At 45.1% G+C, this 23,074-nt stretch overlaps 1 protein-coding gene across 2 annotated transcripts in view; it reads left to right on the top strand.

The window, feature by feature from the left end:
• Positions 1 to 23,074, top strand: part of LOC115193654 (attractin-like protein 1) — a 341,916-nt gene that overhangs the window by 47,869 nt on the left and 270,973 nt on the right. For both annotated transcript variants that reach the window (XM_029752515.1, XM_029752516.1), the window contains exons 2-9: positions 3,977 to 4,060; positions 4,292 to 4,405; positions 6,689 to 6,817; positions 9,238 to 9,446; positions 11,923 to 12,097; positions 14,138 to 14,225; positions 20,170 to 20,425; positions 22,304 to 22,487. In XM_029752515.1, coding sequence (XP_029608375.1) covers positions 3,977 to 4,060; positions 4,292 to 4,405; positions 6,689 to 6,817; positions 9,238 to 9,446; positions 11,923 to 12,097; positions 14,138 to 14,225; positions 20,170 to 20,425; positions 22,304 to 22,487 — 1,239 coding nt within the window. The remainder of the gene's footprint in view (positions 1 to 3,976; positions 4,061 to 4,291; positions 4,406 to 6,688; positions 6,818 to 9,237; positions 9,447 to 11,922; positions 12,098 to 14,137; positions 14,226 to 20,169; positions 20,426 to 22,303; positions 22,488 to 23,074) is intronic.

The raw sequence follows: 23,074 nt of genomic DNA on the forward strand, positions 1-23,074 counted from the left end.
CAAAACAAACACACACACACACACACACACACAGTGTTGTTGGAGGGTTTGTTGTCAAGGCTGATACCAGGAAGTGTTGTGGCTGGGTGCCAGTGTGACCACAGTGTCCCAGGCTCCCAGCAGTGACAATAATATATCAGATAATGGCGACTTGCACTTTGTTTACCCCATGTCAATATCCTGAAGACATCAGCTCCTGGCTCTCCTTCAATAGTCTTCCATTTTGTCCCATTACGTCAGCATGACCAGAGAATAGCATTGTCTAACAGTGTCTGTGTGGCTGTAGATGGAGGTGTTGTCCAGTAAACAAGACAGATACTTTCTGAATGGGAGAGCTAATGATTTCCTATAACACTTGTGGTTTCAGTGTAATTGGTTGAGATGGACGTTGGGATTCTTTTTCAGTTAAGGACCCCTTAAAGCAGACACATCTGTCCCTCAATTCCCCATTTGAGATGAAGAAGGCTGTCAATGTGGCCACATTTAGAGAACGCCAATGCACACACAGACGCTCTCGCACGCACACACACTCCCCCACACACATTTACGTCATTTATCAGACGCTCTTATCCAGATCAACTTACAGGAGCAATTAGGGTTGAATGCTCAAGGGCACAGCGATAGGTTTTTCACCTAGTCGGCTCAGGATTCGAACCAGCGACCTTACGGTTATTGACCCAACTCTCTAACTGCTACACTTCCTGCCACACCTCAGACAATACTCATTGACAGGAAATGTACAGTAGCTGAATCACAGTGATGTGCTCATATGCAAGCCATTGCTAACATTGTGGTGTAGTAGAGAAATAACGTTTAGGCCACTGCCTGTCAGTGTAACTAGCTAGCATGATCACTTTCATTAGCTAGCTAAGGTTATGTGAGCACCATTTCAGTTTTGACTACCATAATAATTAAGATGGTCATAATAATAATTTCAGAAAAAGACTAGCAGCCTACCTGTCAAGAAATGAGTCTCAGCTAAGCTATGCCTATACCAGTTGTTGACATGTCGAGGGTTGACGTTGTCTGACCCTTGCCATTTGACAGTGGTGGAAAAAGTACTCAATTGTCATACTTGAATAAAAGTAAAGATAACTTAATAGAAAATGACTCAAGTGAAAGTCACCCAGTAAAATACTACTTCAGTAAAAGTCTAAAAGTATTTGGTTTTAAATGTACTTAAGTATCAAAAGTAAAAGTGTAAACCATTTCAAATTCCGTATATTAAGCAAACCAGACGGGACAATTTTTTTGGACAGATAGCAAGGGACAGGCTCCGACACTCAGACATAATTTACAAACGAAGCATTTGTGTTTTGTGAGTCCGCCAGATCAGAGGCAGTAGGGATGACCAGGGATGTTCTCTTGATAAGTGTGTGATTTTGACCATTTTCATGTCAAAATGTAACGAGTACTTTTGGGTGTCAGGCGTAAAAAGTACATTATTTTCTTTAGGAATGTAGTAAAGTAAAAGTTGGCAAAAATATAAGTAGTAAAGTACAGATACCCCAAAAAACTACTTAAGTAAAAATACTTTAAAGTACTACTTACCGTAAATTCCGGACTATAAGCCGCAACTTTTTTCCCAGGCTTTGAACCTCGCGGCTTAAACAATGACGCGGCTAATATATGGATTTTTCCCGCTTTCAATTTTTTTTTCTCCAAAAAAACATTCTGTGACGTGCTCAGTTTTTTGGTGGCATGAAGCTTTCATTAGACCAATGAAATTGCCGAATGGGTTAAGGTCAAACAACTTTTTTGTTTACTGTTTAGATTAAATCGAGCGCTCTCAAACTTCCCATCATTCTGATTACGGTAGTCATTTTGTCACCCTCATCATGGCAAAGACATGGAGAAATGCATATGATGCAGCTTTCAAGTTGAAGGCGATTGATCTGGCTGTTGGAAAAGGAAATAGAGCTGCTGCACGGGAGCTTGGTCTTAATGAGTCGATGATAAGACGTCGGAAACAGCAGCGTGAGGAATTGACTCAGTGCAAAAAGACAACTAAAGCTTACTGCTAATTTTTTGTTACAAGCCGTGTTTCGTTAAAGCCTATTTATTTTTGTTACAAGCCGTGTTTCGTTAAAGCCTGTGTAAAGTTCATTTGTTTCAATGTACCGGTAGGCACCTGCGGCTTATTTATGTTCATAATAATACTTTTTTTTAAATTCAGTGGGTGCGGCTTATTTTCAGGTGCGCTTAATAGTCCGGAAATTACGATAAGTACTTTACACCACTGCCGTTTTGATAATTCCAGTGAAATCGTGTCGGATTCCAGACGTCATTAATATTTGGACATGCACACGGACATTATCAAAATAGCTATATTCTTTGTTCTCTCTTAATTTCTGCAAGCTAGCTAGCTTTGTCTAAATTCTGCAGCTATATATCAATGCATTGTCTAAATTGCAGCTGCGAATCCGCCATAGAAAAAGAAAGAATATAACCTCTGGTAGTATGGATAGCCTAACTTGTGAACGGGTTGGAGTGTTTTATTGAATTAATGTGCAAGTTTTTGTTTGCTTGGCCTGGTGCCCTGTGAGGGTGGAGATTTCTATTTAGGATCAATGGAATGCTTGAAAATGAGCAAACCCTGCATTTGGCCATGCAAAACTAATTTGCCTAAAACCTTAGTGGTCAAAACCATTCATCTTGGTGTGACGGGGGGAGTGGGGTTCTAAAATTCAATCATACCACGCAATTTTACAATTTTACATATTTAATTTTTATGCAGACTAGCTCAAAAATAAGTGAACATTTACAAATTATACAATAGATTGGGATATTTTGCTGGTAAAAAAGGGCAGGTGCAAAAACATCAGTTTGCCCGCCCTATTTTAATTTACTCCATGGTAAGGCGCCCACGTGTAGGGTGGTCACTAATTAACACAGCCACAAAGTTATAAACCCTGTCTATTTCTACTTCTGATTTTACACCTGACTCATACCTTTACCCTAACCAGACTGCTAACCTTTACCCTAACCAGACTGCTAACCTTTACCCTAACCAGACTGCTAACCTTTACCCTAACCAGACTGCTAACCTTTACCCTAACCAGACTGCTAACCTTTACCCTAACCAGACTGCTAACCTTTACCCTAACCAGACTGCTAACCTTTACCCTAACCAGACTGCTAACCTTTACCCTAACCAGACTGCTAACCTTTACCCTAACCAGACTGCTAACCTTTACCCTAACCCAGTGTTTCCCAAACTCTGTCAATGGGACCCCAAGGAGTGCAAGTTTTGTTTTTTGCCCTAGCACTACACAGCTGATTGAAATAATCAACTAATCATCAAGCTTTGAGGACCGAGTTTGGGAAATGCTGGCCTAACCCTAACCTTTAAAGTAAGATCAAAGCTCATTTTTGTTTTCAGGAATTTGTACGATATAGCCAATTTTGACAATATCTGGCTGTTTTATCTAGTGGAATCCCAAGTGTAGGCTACAGAGAAAAGCTATTTGGCTCTGACGACTCGCAAATAGGAAGAACTTTCCAGCAGGTGTTTCTGCTTGATAACATTGCCATGCTGGTGGGTGTTAACATTGAAATAAAACCCAGCTCTGAAACAAAATGTAGGCCGAAAAGAATTGGCACGTCATCTCATAGGAAAAGACACGTAAGACTCACGGAAACACCCAAAGTCACACATTCGGATTTGTAACTTGAAGTACAAATACTTCATACTTTGACTAAAACGATAACTTATTGACTTATATTGTTGTGCAAAATCATTAGTAAGCTCTGGCCATTGTCTTTTAGCTTGAAAAAGTGGATTTATAATGGTGTGGGCGTTTAAAAGCACATCAGCATACTAACATTTTTTGGATTGATTGCAAATATTTAGCAGTGGTGGGCCACCGCTGCTAAAAGAATATAGGGGAAACACTGCTATACCCTCCCCCTCTGTGGGCTATCTGTCCGTCCATCTTTCTCCATGTTTTAATTGTTGCTTTTCACTGTTTGCCAGGTTAACAGAGCCATCAGGTTCCCTCACAGATGGACCAATCAACTACAAGTACAAGACTAAGTGCACCTGGCTGATCGAGGGCTAGTAAGTAGCTCTTTCTCTCTTTCCTCCCTCCTATCTCTGTTCATACCCTCGTCTACCTATATTCTGTCCAGTATGCATTCATTCTTAGACTGATTTGTTATTGTTCAGTGGTCTTCGGGTTAAACTCGTTGTCTAATGTAAAGACTCCTGATCATCGTGGGCAGTGTTGTAGTTACTACTGCAGCCCAATAGCTACCCATTTTAAACCATGCTCTATGTTCTGTTGTCCAGCCCAAACGCTGTGCTCAGGTTGCGCTTCAACCATTTTGCCACGGAATGTAGCTGGGACCACGTGTACGTCTACGATGGAGACTCCATCTATGCACCTCTGGTTGCAGTATTCAGGTGAGGCCATCATGCTGTATGCATGTACATACGTGTGTACTCTCTAGTATGCAGTCAACTGTGCATGCATGAACACCAAATACTCTATACCTCAAACCTAGTTGGGCGGATCACATGCCGCTAAATAGAATCCACACAGTGATGATTCAGAATACTGGCTAGCTGAAGAGGAATTGTTCTCTCTCTTTCCATTATAGGTAACGAGTGGGTGTTATCCATGAATCAATGGATTAATATTCTGCGTTTACACTGAGTAAAAATATGAACTCAACATGTAAAGTGTTGATCCATTGTTTCATGAGCTGAAATGAAAGATTCCAGACATTTTCCATATGGACAAAAAGCTTATAACTTTCAAATGTTGTGCACAAATTTGTGAGCATTTCATCTTTGCCAAGATAATCCATCCACCTGACAGGTGTGGCATATCAAGAAGCTGATTAAACAGCATGATCATTACACAGGTGCACCTTGTGCTGGGGACAATAAAATGTGCAGTTTTGTCACACAACACAATTCCACAGATGTCTCAAGTTTTGAGGGAGCATGCAATTGGCATGCTGACTGCAGGAATGTCCACCAGAGCTGTTGCTAGAGAATTTAATGTTCATTTCTCTACCGTAAGACGCCTCCAACGTCATTTTAGAGAATTTGGCAGTACGTCCAACCGGCCTCAACCTCAGACCACATGTAACCATGCCAGCCCAGGATCTTCACATCCGGCTTATTCACCTGCGCGATTGTCTGAGACCAGCCACCCGGACAGCTGATGAAACTGTGGGTTTGCACAACCAAAGAATTTCTGCATAAACTGTCAGAAACCAGGGAAGCTCATCTGAATGTTCGTCGTCCTCACCAGGGTCTTGACCTGACTGCAGTTCGGCGTCGTAACCAACTTCAGTGGGCAAATGCTCACCTTCGATGGCCACTGGGACGCTGGAGAAATCTGCTGATCACAGATGAATCATGGTATCAACTGTACTGGGCAGATAGCAGACCGTGTGTATGGCGTAGTGTGGGCGAGCGGTTTTCTGATGTCAACGTTGTGAACAGAGTGCCCCACGGTGGCGGTGGGGTTACTGTATAGGCAGGCATCAGCTACGGACAACGAGCGCAATTGCATTTTATCGACTGCAATTTGAATGCACAGAGATACCGTGACGATATCCTGAGGCCCATTGTTGTGCCATTCATCCGCTGCCATCATCTCATGTTACAGCATGATAATAGGACTATTTCTCGCTCTATACGATTTGTATTTCATATATCTTTGACTATTGGATGTTTTTAAAGGCACTTTAGCATGTCGTAAGGATCTACACAATTCGTGGAAGCTGAAAATGTCAGTTCTTCCATGGCCTGCATACTCACCAGACATGTCACCCGTTGAGCATGTTTGGGATGCTCTGGATCGACCTGTACGACAGTGTGTTCCCGCCAATATCCATCAACATCGCATAGCCATTGAAGAGGAGTGGGACATCATCACAGGTTCCTATAAACAACAGCCTGATCAACTATGCGAAGGAGATGTCGCGCTGCATGAGGGAAATGGTGGTCACACCAGATACTGACTGGTTTTCTGATCCACGCCCTTAGCTTTTTTTTTAAAGGTATCCGCGACCTACAGATGCATATCTATATTCCCAACGTGAAATCCATAGATTAGGGCCTAATGAATTTATTTCATTTCACAGATTTCCTTATGAACTGTAACTCAGTAAAACCTTTGAAATTGTTGCGTTTATATTTTAGTTCAGTGTAGCTCTTAGGCCTGTCTTAGGTGTTCCTCCTCTCCAGTCTTTAGAAGTAGTATTCTCCACCCACCCAGCCACCTTCCCTCTCTCCCCCTTTGAAGAATAGGTCCCTAATGTAATTCCTTCCACTGGGGGTCCTTCCATATGTACTCTCCCCTGGTCCATCAGTATTGGCTGTGTGGTCTTTGTGTTGAGCCTGGCTGTAGTCTTCCCGGTGGGGAGCGGATATCTCCTCCCTCTTTGATGACCTTGATTGAGCTGTGCTGTGTAGGCCTGAGTTTGATCCTCCATGCAATGGAGGGATCGATCCCGAGGAGAGGAAGGAGTCACTTTCTCCCAATGATGTAAGGAGGGAGGACGGGAGGGGGGTTTTCATGGTGACAGCAAACCAGCTCAGCAGTCAAGCAAAGGGCGATCATTTATCCAGCAAGCTTTGGAGCTTAATGAGCGTGTGTGTGTGTGTGTGTGTGTGTGTGTGTGTGCGTGCGTTGCGTGCGCGTAATGTATTTTTATTTTTCTCCCACAGCGGTCTTGTTGTCCCGGAAACGAGAGGGAATGAGACTGTTCCGGAAGTGGTAGCCACCTCTGGATATGCACTGTTGCACTTTTTCAGTGACGCTGCCTACAACCTGACTGGATTCCACATCTCTTACTCGTGAGTAGCCCCAGCCCATACACACTACATTTTAGAGGTCGACCGATTTATGGTTTTTCAACGCCGATACCGATACTGATTATTGGAGGACCAAAAAAAGCCGATGCATATATATACACTTCTACTTCAACAACAAATGTTGTTTTGGTTCCAAATAATCCATAGTTATATCCAAATACCTCCGTTTTGTTCGTGCGTTCAGGTCACTATCCGAAGGGTAACGCGCGAGCGCATTTCGTGACAAAAAATGTCCAAATATTCCATTACCGTACTTAGAAGCATGTCAAACGCTGTTTAAAATCTATTTTATGCTATTTTTCTCGTAAAATAACGATAATATTCCAACCGGGCAACGTTGTATTCATTCAAAGGCTGAAAGAAAAAAAAATGGAGAAGTCTCGTGACTGCGCATCTCAGTCTCACTGTCCCCAGGCTGACCACTCACAAACAGAGCTGCTGTACTTTGCCCAGAGACAGCAGACACCCCATTCCACTTTCTGGCGGCTTTAGAGAGCCAATTGAAGCCTTAGAAAGTGTCACGTTACAGCACAGATGCTGTATTTTTGATAGAGATGCAACAGAAGGAAAACAAATTGTCAGACAGGGCACTTCCTGTATGGAATCTTCTCAGGTTTTGGCCTGCCATATGAGTTCTGTTATACTCACAGACACCATTCAAACAGTTTTAGAAACTTTAGTGTTTTCTATCCAAATCTACTAATTATATGCATATTTTCGTTTCTGGGCAAGAGTAGTAACCAGTTTAAATCGGGTACGTTTTTTTATCCAGCTGTGAAAATACTGCCCCCTAGCCCCAACAGGTTAACTGACTTGCCTAGTTAAATAAAACATTTAAAAAAAAATATTGGCAAATCGGTGTCCAAAAATACCGATTACCGATTTGTTATGAAAACTTGAAATTGGCCCTAATTAATCGGCCATTCCGATTAATCGGTCGACCTCTACTACATTTACAGTCAAAATCCTTACCTATACAATATATTACCAATAGGGAAGTCTCTGGCTCAGTAGCAGACAAGTCTTAACTGACTTGCCTAGTTAAATTAAAATTAAGTTTTTTAAATTTTAAATAACAGTTCCATGATGGTAGTGACTGCCAATACTGCTTATCACTTATTAACCATCATTTATTTCACTTTAATAAAATATTTGTTTTATTTGATGACTTTATTATTTCATTCCTAGTCATAATCTCATCTCTATAGAGGTGCTGCCTATGTTGTCTGACAAAATCCCAATTTTGTAGTTCTTCAAGGTAAATAAGCCATACTTTTATGACTGCTGAATACCAACTCTTAATCACTTGGCTCATGTGTTTCCAGGTAGAGATATATTGAGAGCAGTTTCTTTTGCGAGGTATCTTCTCTTGATCGTGCATTCTGCCGTCTCTTATGTAGTAAGCTTAAAAGAAACAGACAGACAAGTAGCCGTGCAATGGATTATAGTCATTGTAGTTAATTATCATGTTTTCTCTTCTAAACTATGTAGAACATTGGCTTGTTGGAAACTACAACTCCCTACTACATCGCACAGTTCAGGCATGACCAGGTTTATCTCTAGAAAAACTGTAATTTGCACATTGAGCTCACAGGAAAAAAATTACGAAATGGAATTCAAATAATTGAAATTGTTTTTCAATTAGTTGTTTAGAAAACAGAAAATAAATAACCAACATTTTGGTTAATCGCTCAGCACTACTGCACACATACAACTTCAGACTCTCTCGGCCATGTTGTAGACCCTGTAGTCTAGGCACGACAATGTCTGTCACGAGTAGCTGGGAATTGGCATTACAGCTGAGAAGATGGCACCCCTTAACATAGGAGATACGTGTGTGTGTGTGTGATTCTGAAAATGAATTCATTGGGTTGTCTCAGAAAGCAGCAGCCAAAGAGAAAGATGGGCTTTCAAATAAGTCAAGCTCAGCCTCGAGGCCTCCAGCACAGACACACACCATGTGGCCATAAAGGTGTTGCCATAGCAACGCTCTTGTCACAGCGGTAAACATTATAGTCCCCCTGTTGCTGAAAAGCCCATGTATTATCTTGGATCCTTGACCTCCTTCTGTTTCTGTCTACCTTCCCTCTTTCTCTATTCTTTTGTCTGCACATCTCTTTAATTCTCTCTCCATTTCTCTGTATCTCGCCCTGTATCTGTTCTGCTCCCTGAAAACACATACCCCAAGAAATGTCAATCACCTCTGTCAATCAATCATTCTTTCAGCGATTTTGTTTTTCCTCAATTATTTATTTATTTTTATTCAACATTTATTGATACAAGTGAATTAAGAGCAAATTCTTATTTCACGTGATAACCTTTCCAAATGTACTTACACATCCCTGCCATGGTCTCATGCTTTCACTCATCTAATTCACCATCTCTCCATTCTGGGTGTGCAGGGTCAACTCGTGCCCCAATAACTGCTCCAGTCATGGGAAGTGCAGCACGGGAAACTCCATCGCCAGCCGGGTGTACTGCGAGTGTGAGAAGTACTGGAAGGGCGAGGCCTGTGACATCCCCTACTGCAGGAACAACTGTGGCAGCCCCGACCAGGGCTACTGTGACCTTACTGGGGAGAAGAGCTGTGTCTGCAACGACAGCTGGCAAGGTCTGGCTATGGTTATATCGTGTCAAAGTTGTCACAATGTTGTGGTGTGGTATCCTCATGTTGGTTCATAGGGTTCATTCATTCTTCAATGACAAAGGTAAGTTTTTGTTGTTGTAGATTGAGTCCCACTGCCATCTTCTGGCTGAAATGAGAACTGTGAAGAGAAAGGCACAGAGACTGTTTCATATGTTACAGTAATACAAGCTGACATCTGAAGTGCTCAGCAGATATGACAGTCTTAGTTTAGATGAAGGGAATGAGGTCATGTTGTAGGATACATGTAACCTGTTAGATAATGGCGAACACTATTTTGACAGCTTGATAGTTGGAGCCTTTTTCATGTTGAGTGTCCCATGCTCTTAACAATTTAATCTTGAGATGAGGAACCATCGGATCTTATTTAAAATGATCCATCCATGACCCATCCTCCTCCGTTTTCATACAGGCTACACTAAATACAACACTTGCTTGTCTGTTGTTCCATGTCTACCATCTAGTGGTGCTGCAGGTTTTGTTCTTACACCCCTGGGTCGCTGGTCTAGGTATCCTCTTTAGTATAACCATGCTTTGCCTTGATCTCTACTGTTCCTGAATACTGTATGGTGATGTATTAACATGTCTTATTTACAGTAGAACCACCCAAGCACCTCTCAATGAGACGGGACTGTCCAGCAGGGTAGAACCACCCAAGCACCTCTCAATGAGACGGAACTGTCCAGCAGGGTAGAACCACCCAAGCACCTCTCAATGAGACGGGACTGTCCAGCAGGGTAGAACCACCCAAGCACCTCTCAATGAGACGGAACTGTCCAGCAGGGTAGAACCACCCAAGCACCTCTCAATGAGACGGGACTGTCCAGCAGGGTAGAACCACCCAAGCACCTCTCAATGAGACGGGACTGTCCAGCAGGGTAGAACCACCCAAGCACCTCTCAATGAGACGGGACTGTCCAGCAGGGTAGAACCACCCAAGCACCTCTCAATGAGACGGAACAGTCCAGCAGGGTAGAACCACCCAAGCACCTCTCAATGAGATGAGACTGTCCAGCAGGGTAGAACCACCCAAGCACCTCTCAATGAGACGGAACTGTCCAGCAGGGTAGAACCACCCAAGCACCTCTCAATGAGACAGAACTGTCCAGCAGGGTAGAACCACCCAAGCACCTCTCAATAAGATGAGCCTGTCCAGCAGGGTAGAACCACCCAAGCACCTCTCAATGAGACGGAACTGTCCAGCAGGGTAGAACCACCCAAGCACCTCTCAATGAGACGGAACTGTCCAGCAGGGTAGAACCACCCAAGCACCTCTCAATGAGACGGAACTGTCCAGCAGGGTAGAACCACCCAAGCACCTCTCAATTAGACGGAACTATCCAGCAGGGTAGAACCACCCAAGCACCTCTCAATGAGACGGAACTGTCCAGCAGGGTAGAACCACCCAAGCACCTCTCAATGAGACGGAACTGTCCAGCAGGGTAGAACCACCCAAGCACCTCTCAATGAGACGGAACTGTCCAGCAGGGTAGAACCACCCAAGCACCTCTCAATGAGACGGAACTGTCCAGCAGGGTAGAACCACACAAGCACCTCTCAATGAGACGGAACCGTCCAGCAGGGTAGAACCACCCAAGCACCTCTCAATGAGACAGAACTGTCCAGCAGGGTAGAACCACCCAAGCACCTCTCAATGAGACGGAACTGTCCAGCAGGGTAGAACCACCCAAGCACCTCTCAATGAGACGGAACTGTCCAGCAGGGTAGAACCACCCAAGCACCTCTCAATGAGATGAGACTGTCCAGCAGGGTAGAACCACCCAAGCACCTCTTAATGAGACGGAACTGTCCAGCAGGGTAGAACCACCCAAGCACCTCTCATTGAGACGGAACTGTCCAGCAGGGTAGACCACCCAAGCACCTCTCATTGAGACGGGACTGTCCAGCAGGGTAGAACCACCCAAGCACCTCTCAATGAGAAAGGACTGTCTAGCATGGTGCCACTCCTATGCTCTGACACTGAGTTGCTGGTCACTGGTCATTTCCCTAATGAGGTTTTCTCCACTGATGTATTGTGCTAGACAGGGTCCTGGCCCCCTAGACCTTATCACAGCCCCCCCATTCCCCCTGTCCACTGGCTTTCCTCCACTCTAATAGGGGCCAACAGGGGCCAGTATCATGGGATCGTTCTCATAATGGGGTTTGATGAATCAGAGTGAGACCCTCTTTATTAAACCCACTAATGGTTCTGCCACCAGTCGGCCACTGGGTGGTGGGGTCCTGGTAGCCATGTGAGTTCATCATCGTCATGGCTGTCCCCATCATCATGACATAAGCTGCGTTGTCACGCACTTCACCAGCAGATGGTGATGTGGGACCATGTTTGGTCATGTATTAAAGTGTTGTTGAAGAGAGTATTTTGCTACAAACGCACCTCACATACTCTCATGCGTTTGTAAGTATGTTGTGTGGTCCTCTCCAGGTCCAGACTGTGCCCTGTCAGTGCCATCCACCGAGTCTTACTGGGTGATGTCTAACGTAAAGCCCTTCAGCCAGTCCCTGGGCAGGGCCTCCCACAGGGCTGTGGTCCATGGGAAACTCATGTGGGTCATCGGAGGATACAGCTTCAACTACAGCTCCTTCCACATGGTGCTCAAGTAAGGCACTGATTGACGAGAGATCTGGAATACCTGTGTGTCTGTCTCTTCATCTCTCTCTGTAGCTAGGTTTCCATCCAGTTGGCGACAGATTGTCATGCAAGTATTCTCACATCTGCATAAAGAAAATAAACGCATTTTCTCACCAATGGTGTGTTTCCACCAAACGGACTTGTTGCAGATAAAAATCAGTGTGTGATGGCGTAGTGCACACAAAATGTACTTTTTCGCTTACGTTTTCATGTACTGAATACAAATCTAATGTTCATTGTGTTTCCATCGCATTTTCGATTATACTGAATTCTGCAAAAATTGTTGCGTTAAATAGCAAATGTGCCGACTCTGGTCTTGACACATGGGCTCTAGCCAACAGCTTGCCGATATAGTGCAGGTTAGTCTACATGATGAGATTATTATGGATTAGAGCAAGAGTATTTTTATTTGTCAAAAGGCAGTCAAGCATCGACCATCGTGTCACCAGAATTAGACCCTGGATATTTATTGGAAAGGAGCATCAAGCTCATTATGCACTTTCACCACCCTGTGAAGTTCATCATTTACTTCATCTGTAGCCTAATAAACATGCTTTCCCGAGTCGTAGTGGGAGGACCACAACCATGTCATCACGTGACTCCAACTTTACTTCCATATGATGCGTTTTATATTCATATTTGCGCATAAAGTTGTTTCCACCACCATTTCTCGCATAATTAATTTTACCAACGCAAAAAGATCCCACCCGGTGGAACGAGGAAGTGATCTGTCGGCAGTTATAAAATTGTACAGTCATTTCCTGTTACCATCACAGCTGTCGTGATTTGTTTTGTACAGTATGACTTCACTCGCATAAAAACGGTGGATGGAAACGTAGTTAATGTCTACTTACCACTTCTATATTTGTCTCCTTGTCTTTCGCTCTTTCTCTCTCTGTCTCGAATTTCTCTCTCTCGATTTCATTCTCTCTCGATTTATTTCATTCAAGTTCTCTCTCTCAATTCAAAGGGCTTTATTGGCATGGGAACATATGTTTACATTGCAAAAAGCCACATTTCAAATGTCATATTTATGGCTATGTTGTAACGATGTACAAAATAGAAAATAAACAAACATAAATATGGCTTGTATTTGCAGTGGTGTTTGTTCTTAACTAGTTTCCCTTTTCTTGTGGCAACAGGTCACAAATCTTTCTGTTGTGATGGCATACTGGTATTTCACCTAATCGATATGGGAGTTTTTTTTTTCCCACGCTTTGAACATCGCGGCTTAAACAATGACGCGGCTAATAAATGGATTTTTCCCGCTTTAAACATTTTTTCTCTCCAAAAAAACACATTCTGTGACGTGCTCAGTTTTTTGGTGGCATGAAGCTTTCATTAGACCAATGAAATTGCCGAACGGGTTAAGGTCAAACAACTTTTTTGTTTACTGTTTAGATTAAATCGAGCGCTCTCAAACTTCCCATCATTCTGATTACGGTAGTCATTTTGTCACCCTCATCATGGCAAAGACATGGAGAAATGCATATGATGCAGCTTTCAAGTTGAAGGCGATTGATCTGGCTGTTGGAAAAGGAAATAGAGCTGCTGCACGGGAGCTTGGTCTTAATGAGTCGATGATAAGACGTTGGAAACAGCAGCGTGAGGAATTGACTCAGTGCAAAAAGACAACTAAAGCTTACTGCAAATTTTTTGTTACAAGCCGTGTTTCGTTAAAGCCTATTTATTTTTGTTACAAGCCGTGTTTCGTTAAAGCCTGTGTAAAGTTAATTTGTTTCAATGTATTGGTAGGCACCTGCGGCTTAGACATGTGCGGCTTATTTATGTTCAAAATAATACTTTTTTTAAAATTCAGTGGGTGCGGCTTATATTCAGGTGCGCTTAATAGTCCGGAAATTACGGTAATTTCTCTTTTTGTCTCTGTCATTTTCTCTCTTTCCCTCCACTCTGTCCATCTCTTTCTTTTCCCTCCACTCTCTCCATCCATTTCTTTGTTGTATATTCTGTATAGCTCAGGCCTGACTGTCTCTCTTCCCCCCTGCAGTTATAATCTGGAAAGCAGCACTTGGGACGTGGTGCCGATCAATAGTGGTCCTCTGCAGAGATACGGCCATTCTCTGGCTCTCTACCAGGTAAGGCAGATAATGGTCACAGCCCACTAGCATGGTGGATGTGTTCCATTTAGCTTTTTGTCATCGACTGGTAGTAGACATGGTTCTGTACATGTAGACAGGGCTCTGTACATGTAGACAGGGCTCTGTACATGTAGACAGGGCTCTGTACATGTAGACAGGGCTCTGTACATGTAGACAGGGCTCTGTACATGTAGACAGGGCTCTGTACATATAGACAGGGCTCTCTCTTATCTGGCTCTTTCTGTTTCTCTGGGGGTTTCTCTCTACTTCACATATATTTTCTCTCTTTCCTCTCTCTGTCTGTTGGGTGAGGGAGTTAAGAGGATTGCCTCTCTGGGTCTGAGTAGAGATAACATGGCAGTAAGATGGATGTGGGGCCCTCAGGGTTGGTCAGAGAGCAGCAGGGCTACAGGCTTTGCTCTGGCTAACTGACTCTTCAGCTCACCAGGGGAAACAAGCATGACGACTACATCTGATCTGTTTGCGCTTTCTCTTCTTCCCTTGAAACTATAGAAGTCTGTCTGAATAACCCTGTTAAATAGAAAGTCTGCCTCTGGCGTGTGTGTGTGAGTGTGTGTGACTTAAAACTCTTTCTTTACTGCTAAGCTCTTAAATGTTTGGGTCGCTTTCATGAAGAGGGACAAATGGATTTTCTATTAGATGTCTTACTATGGTTAGTGACCTAAGGGGATCCGGCTTTGTTTACGTGAGTTAAATGGAAGTAGTATTTTACGGCTCAGAGTTTATAGCTTGAAAGGCTGAGAAGTTTATTTTGGAACGACTTTCACTTCATTACTTGCAGTTTACAATACTTTAAAATGGTACCCCATGGAAGACCTCACTAATTGTTTTGTCTGGTAAGGAATACTGCAAACATTAAAGGTTCTACGTACTAACATACCTTTAGAACTAGGCTAAGCTGCAGTCTGTGTTTGGGACATGCCAGGGGTTTATATTTGTATTGTAGAGTAACACAGTCATGACTTCAGATGGATTTGGGTGATGAGCAAGCATCTTGACCCTGACCTGACCGCTAACCCTTTATCTCTGACCTGACCGCTAACCCTTTATCTCTGACCTGACCGCTAACCCTTTATCTCTGACCTGACCGCTAACCCCTCATCTCTGACCTGACCGCTAACCCCTCATCTCTGACCTGACCGCTAACCCTTTATCTCTGACCTGACTGCTAACCCCTCATCTCTGACCTGACCGCTAACCCCTCATCTCTGACCTGACCGCTAACCCCTCATCTCTGACCTGACCGCTAACCCCTCATCTCTGACCTGACCGCTAACCCCTCATCTCTGACCTGACCGCTAACCCTTCATCCCTGACCTGACCGCTAACCCCTCATCTCTGACCTGACCGCTAACCCCTCGTCTCTGACCTGACCGCTAACCCCTCGTCTCTGACCTGACCGCTAACCCCTCATCTCTGACCTGACCGCTAACCACTCGTCTCTGACCTGACCGCTAACCCCTCATCTCTGACCTCCCACTGACTCAAGCTGTGACGTTTTCATTTTATCAGTTCACTACAGAACCGTTCTCTTTTTGAAGGGGAACGTGAAAGGACGTATTGTCTAAAGGTTTTATTCTCTAATGCAGCGTTGTTGATCAGAAATTAAATAGTAGATGAAATGATACACCAAGGTCTTTTCTGATTGAGATGCCTGCCTGTAGTTTATCCTATGATTACATTCAGAAATCCCTTTTACAAATTACATCCTCTCTCAAAGGGACCTACATTTAAATGGGAATCTTTAATTTTGTCCGTGTTGTGAGTATTACCTTAGCTACTATACAGTGAACATGCTGAACTTCCAGACAGCTGCATTCACTCTTCTGCCTATTGCCTGCAGTGTGTGTGTGCGTGTGCGCGTGCGTCGGTGCATACATGTATTATGTATGTGTGTGTGTGTGTGTGGACAGCCATGGCTGTGTGCCCACCTTTTCCCTATACCCTATCTTTCACATGTTCCATGCTTGCTTTGATTGACGTGAACACACTTAGCCCATCAAGTGTTTCTTTACAGTGGTGTACCACTGGTGTCTCCAGGTGTCAGTTCATCAGAAACTGAAACTTTTCAGGAAATGGAGGAAACGTCCCTACTGTATCAAATTCTATTAGTCACATGCGCCAAATACAACAGGTGTAGACTTACAAGCCTTTAACCAACAATGCAGTTTTAAGAAAATACCCCCAAAAAAGTAAGGGTTTCCGTTAGCCGGTAATAGCCGGCTTTTGGCCAATATAAAAATAGAAAAGCTAAAAAAAAGCTTTTAGCCTCTTCTGTTAGGAAAGGCAGAATTCATTGATGTAAATATCAGTCGATGTCAATATATTTGACTGGTCAAGCCTATCGGTCTACAGGTGAAATTAGCACTTGTGCACAGTATATTGGTTATGTAGCTAATTTATCACACGCGTACAGAGCCTTTACGCTGAACATCTGTCAGAAAGCGCGAGAGCTGTTGCTACAGCTTCTCAAACAGCAAACGCATAGACAACGGAAGGCAGGCTTCATCAGCGCGTCTCACACCCCTTTGCAATGAGGCAGTATGCATTGAGAAAACATATACTTAAATTGTTGGAAACCTGAACGTTTTACTACATATTATGAGGCAGGTATTTGTTTTGCTACAAGGTAGCCTAGCCAAACCATATCTGTGGTGGTAATTATTTTATATAAACTTTATTTCATTGCATATTAGATCTCCCCACTTTTAAATGCATTTTTTTGACAACAGTGTTTTCCTGCTAATTGCATTATGGAACAAACATTTGTGTGTAGCCGTACTACCTTGTGCACATTGCTGTACTTATGTGAAAAAATAATAGTTTTAAGCTAAACATTCTGATCTGTTGCATCAGACTCATTTGCTTTTTAAAGTTTCTTTCTCGGCAAGCTGACCAATAAAATAGGTCAACTTTTCTACTATGGGGGATAGTAGATTGACAAAGGCTAGTGATTTTGCTGTTAGTTTCTCGTCTTGTTGGCTGAGGAAAAGTTTATGTGGCCAGTTATTCTAACATCTTCAAAGTGGGCATCATTTCCTCCTCCACTTGCATCTTCTGTTAATATGAATGACCATCTAATTGGGATTCCTGTCATTCTGAGCACCGTGGGTGAACGCCCTAACCAGGTTACACACCCAATGCATATGGGTACAGTACATTTCTCAAATGTCCGGTAAATTAAAATGCTGCCGGGTCAAATGTCCGGTGCCACATTTTCCTAACGGAAACCCTGGTCAGTACAGATATATTATAGTTGTACCTGTGTAACTCCCCCCTCCGTTATAAAACCCAGCTCCTTCACTCTGTTCAGTTTCTCTGTAAGTGGGAAGCGCCTCGTTTGGCCGCCGTTCCTCAGCCACCAGCCCCACATACGTAAAGGAGGAATCCACAATTAGCATATAAATGAACACCTAGTCTGAGGTTTTTAATGTAAGGCTTATGCTGAGCTAGTGCAGCACACACATCAAGCCAACAAACCTGGAACCTGGAGACGGGAACATGAGAGAATAGACTTCCAGGGTCAGGGATGGGACCACACACACACGCCCCACACCACACACACACACACACCGCACATCACACCACCACACACACACACTCCCCTACTCTCTCCTTCACACACATTATTCCCCTGAAGTCTGTAACCCAACCCTGGAATGTGTTATTATTCTCTCTCTCCTCTAAGGATTGAGAGATTACCGTGTGTGCTGCTGCTAGGAATACAGCCCATTGGCCGCCCATTTCTGATTTTAATATACCGACAGAAGCAATAGCTCGTCTTTACGCATGCATTCAGATCATAGCGTTTATATAATATCCCCTGCTTGGTATTCACATTTTGTATTCACAAATCTGAAAAATCCACCTTCAATAAAAGCTCCCTCTTAGTCGGAAGTGGAGCATCTGAGGGACACGTGGTGGAAACTGAAGCGTGGTGGTTGCTGCTTAGCTGGTGGTGTGGTGGTTAAACCCTCCTGTAGCCGGATGTGGTGTGGTGGTTAAACCCTCCTGCAGCCGGATGTGGTGTGGTGGTTAAACCCTCCTGTAGCCGGATGTGGTGTGGTGGTTAAACCCTCCTGCAGCCGGATGTGGTGTGGTGGTTAAACCCTCCTGCAGCCGGATGTGGTGTGGTGGTTAAACCCTCCTGTAGCCGGATGTGGTGTGGTGGTTAAACCCTCCTGCAGCCGGATGTGGTGTGGTGGTTAAACCCTCCTGCAGCCGGATGTGGTGTGGTGGTTAAACCCTCCTTGTAGCCGGATGTGGTGTGGTGGTTAAACCCTCCTGCAGCCGGATGTGGTGTGGTGGTTAAACCCTCCTGCAGCCGGATGTGTTTACTAATTAAGTGTGTTGGGCTGTGTGTTGGGCTGTGTGCTGGTTGGGGCTGTGTGCTGGTTGGGGCTGTGTGCTGGTTGGGGCTGTGTGCTGGGCGGGGCTGTGTGCTGGGCGGGGCTGTGTGCTGGGCGGGGCTGTGTGCTGGGCGGGGCTGTGTGCTGGGCGGGGCTGTGTGCTGGGCGGGCTGTGTGCTGGGCGGGCTGTGTGCTGGGCGGGCTGTGTGCTGGGCGGGCTGTGTGCTGGGGCTGTGTGTTGGGCTGTGTGTTTTGTGCACTCCTCTCCCTCCCCACTGCTACTACAGGACTCAGACAGTGTGTGTGAGAGTAATCTGTCATGGACAGAGGCAGGTTAAAAAATGCTATCATAGTGTCTGTCAACAGACTGGGGATGCGATGACTAACGAGGAACCTTGTTCCGGTACGCCGGTTTTTGTCACTGATCATTTGGACAAATCCTGATTTCACAGGTGCTCTCGTCTTCCTGATTTTCGGAAGGGGAGGGGACATTTTGCCCATAGACTAGCCTGAAATTAACATCTCCCCCCAGAACTGTATTGAGCAACTGACGCAATTCTGCATTATTTTAGTTCTGGGTTTCCGAGATAAGTGTGAGATTCCGTTGGGGTTGGCGGTGCGTGCTGAGGTAATGTAGGAGGGAACCAGATTTCCTTGACAGGAAATACATTGAGGCTGTTAAGGCTGTTGGGTCCCTTGTGGATGTGTTCGTGGCCAGGGATGCGGTATAATTGGCCCCCTGTGGCGTAGCAACACTGTTACCTGTGCTAGGATGTTCCAGTTGTTCCTGTGTGGGCAGAGCTTCTCTAGGTACTTTACGGTATGTTGCTCTATGTTCATGAAATGGAGCGTTGCAGTACAGTAGTAGTCTGCACTCTAAAAACAAGATGCCATAGCAATTATGACTGTATTCTATAGCTGCATTAGAGCCCTACAGCTGAAGTACCAAGATGCCTGAAAACGTTTTAGAAGCATATTAAAGTTACTGTCAGGTTAAGGTAGTTGATTGTTATCTGTAGTATCATGTGATTCAGTGTATTCGGTATGAGAGGGCTATAACAGCAGTCTTTCTTAATGATTGTTGGTGTTCACAGCTATACCCTGTCTGTCTGTCTCTGTCTGTCTGTCTCTGTCTGTCTGTCTCTGTCTGTCTCTGTCTGTCTGTCTCTGTCTGTCTCTGTCTCTCTGTCTCTGTCTCTCTGTCTCTGTCTGTCTGTCTCTGTCTGTCTCTGTCTGTCTCTGTCTGTCTCTGTCTGTCTCTGTCTGTCTGTCTCTGTCTGTCTGTCTGTCTCTCTGTCTGTCTCTGTCGTGATTGGGGTCCAGAGGTGATACACTCTCTGGAGAAGCTCATGGCCGTACAGCTCAATAACGCCCACACACACGCACGCACACACACGCGCGCGCGCCTGGCATGCACACTGGGGAATGCGGTGTGTCTCACCTTCTTTTCATACTGAACACACAGAGAGCAGACATTCTGTCGAGGGCAGTCGTGGATAGAAACCCCTTTAATCTTGTGTGTTTTTATACAACCACAATCCCTAACCCTCTGTCATCTCATGCCTCCTCAGGACGACATCTACATGTATGGGGGGAAGCTGGAGGCTGGTTCAGGCAACGTGACAGACGAGCTGTGGGTCTTCAACATCCCTAGTCGTACTTGGTCCCTGAAGAACCCCAGCAGCCTGGTCCAGGGACAGCCCTACGCCGTGGAGGGTCACTCCGCCCACCTGGCTGAACTGACCAATGGGGATGTGGTGATGGTGGTTCTCTTCGGCTACTCCCCCGTGTACAGCTACATCAGCAAAGTGCAGGAGTACAACATCAGTAGGTCCAACAGGCTAGATGGATGGGTCGGCCATGATGAGTAATCCACATGAATGAATTCACATTTTACATTCCTACAACCCAGTGGCAGATTTCGAGCCTTCCAAAATAGGCAAAGTGACAGCAACAACCATAGATGACCGCAGCAACGTTACATTCATTTCATGGTGCTTAGCGGCGAAAACATTGCTGCTGGGGTCATCATTGGGTGTCGCTGTCACTCATCTCTTAACGGAAGGCCCATGATCTATCATGTTTAGCCACAGCACTCCTATTTCCATTAAAAGCCCTCTGGGTGTGCCCACACCTGCATAGTACTCTGTTATAATCTTATTGTTTTGATGGTAAACACACCTACCGTCTATTCACAGAGCCTTTAAGGTTGTCCTCTTGAATGCTGTTGGCCAAGGTTCTTTGACCAGAGCTTGTGACCACTGTGGAACCCCTAGGTTTTACATACCAGCAGATGGCGCTGCAGTACAGTGTTTAGAGGCGTTACGATCAGGTGAATGCCTGCATTACAAGGCATTTTAGCCTTTAGGAGACTACAGCAGGACAGCTCACTGCAGCCCAGTTCAGCCACATTAAAGCCTGTGGAGAGAGTTGGAATACAGTCTTGGGTACTCTAGGGTACACTTAGTGCTCAGGGTAAAATAAGTGGGTACTAGACTGAATGTAATTGATTTGGGTAAAAGACATATACAATAAAATGTGTAATGTGGACCCAGAGGAAAGCACTTACAAGTATTAATACAAAAATGTGTTTCCAACGTGGTCCTCATGCGCGCACGCTCTCTCGCTGTCTCGCCCTCTCTGTCTTTTCTCTTCTCACCTCTCTCTCTCATCATTAAGAGTAGGTGGCACCGAGGCCGGACCGTCTGGGAGAAGACATGATTAATGAGTTCTACTCATTCATCTCCCCTCATCCCCCTCCCTCATATCGCTCCGTCTCTCTCCGTCTCTGTCTCTGTCTCTGTGTGTGTGATCAAACAATATTTATCCTGTAATTAGTTTTATTTAGAGCACTCTGTGATATTTCATCACATTCGGACGGACTTGAGTCTCTTCATTCGGGCGGACTTGAGTCTCTTCATTCGGGCGGACTTGAGTCTCTTCATTCGGACGGACTTGAGTCTCTTCATTCGGGTGGACTTGAGTCTCTTCATTCGGGCGGACTTGAGTCTCTTCATTCGGGCGGACTTGAGTCTCTTCATTCGGGCGGACTTGAGTCTCTTCATTCGGACGGACTTGAGTCTCTTCATTTGGACGGACTTGAGTCTCTTCATTCGGACGGACTTGAGTCTCTTCATTCGGACGGACTTGGGTCTCTTCATTCGGGCGGACTTGGGTCTCTTCATTCGGGCGGACTTGGGTCTCTTCATTCGGGCGGACTTGGGTCTCTTCATTCGGGCGGACTTGGGTCTCTTCATTCGGGCGGACTTGAGTCTCTTCATTCGGGCGGACTTGAGTCTCTTCATTCGGGCGGACTTGAGTCTCTTCATTCGGGCGGACTTGAGTCTCTTCATTCGGGCGGACTTGAGTCTCTTCATTCGGGCGGACTTGAGTCTCTTCATTCGGGCGGACTTGAGTCTGCCCGTTGTGGATACATCTCAGTGTATCCACATGTTCCGTGGCCTCCCCCTCTCTCCATCCCTCCCTTCATCTCTCACAAGGGGACTTTAAGTACATGGTGGGCCATCCCAGTGCTCTCTCTCGCTGGCTTGGTCTGTCTCCCAGAGGCAGCCTTTTATACACACACTCGTTTGACACACTCACAAGCATGCACACTTATTCTCCTTACTGTATGTCTCAAAGCTGATCCATTCATGTTGGCCTACTCACACTAAGATGCACTTCTCTTCTGCCTCGGTCACACAGGGACAAACTCCTGGCAGGTCCCTGAGACCAACGGGGCCATCGTCCAGGGTGGCTATGGCCACAGCAGTGTGTATGACAGCTCCAGCAGGTGTGTGTACGTCCACGGGGGCTACAAGGCCCTGCCTGCCAACAAGTATGGCCTGGTGGACGAGCTGTATCGCTATGAGGTCCAGACACAGACCTGGTGAGTAATATTAGCTTGGCATATTAGTGTCTGTCTGCCTGGTTCTCTGTGACTCTGTCTCTGCCGGTCTCTCTGTCTTTCTCTGCCGGTCTCTCTGTCTTTCTCTGCCGGTCTCTCTGTCTGTCTCTGCCGGTCTCTCTGTCTGTCTCTGCCGGTCTCTCTGTCTGTCTCTGCCGGTCTCTCTGTCTGTCTCTGCCGGTCTCTCTGCCGGTCTCTCTGCCGGTCTCTGTTTTGTCTGTCTCTGCCGGTCTGCCTGCCTGCCTGTCTCTGTCTGTTTGCCTGTCTCTCTGTCTGCCTGTCTCACTGTTTGTGCTTGTATCAGCGGATGCATATTCACTTGAGAGTTCACAAGCTGTATCAATTTGCCAGCCCTGAGAAAAAGGTGTGTAAAGTAAGCATATTTTCCCCAGTGCCCCAGTAGCATAATGCATTTATTTGCTAAACTCCCCAGTTACGAGGCAATGCTTTTCCTGTATTTCTTTGCTCCCTCTGTGTTGGAGTTTAGACTTGCTATAAGTCTACTTGTTGTCAGGATGAGTTTAAAACAACACTGTTCAATGGTGAAACCCCCAGTGATCTATGTAGAG

Source organism: Salmo trutta, chromosome 5 (genome assembly GCF_901001165.1).
Source record: "Salmo trutta chromosome 5, fSalTru1.1, whole genome shotgun sequence".
NCBI lineage: Eukaryota > Metazoa > Chordata > Actinopteri > Salmoniformes > Salmonidae > Salmo > Salmo trutta.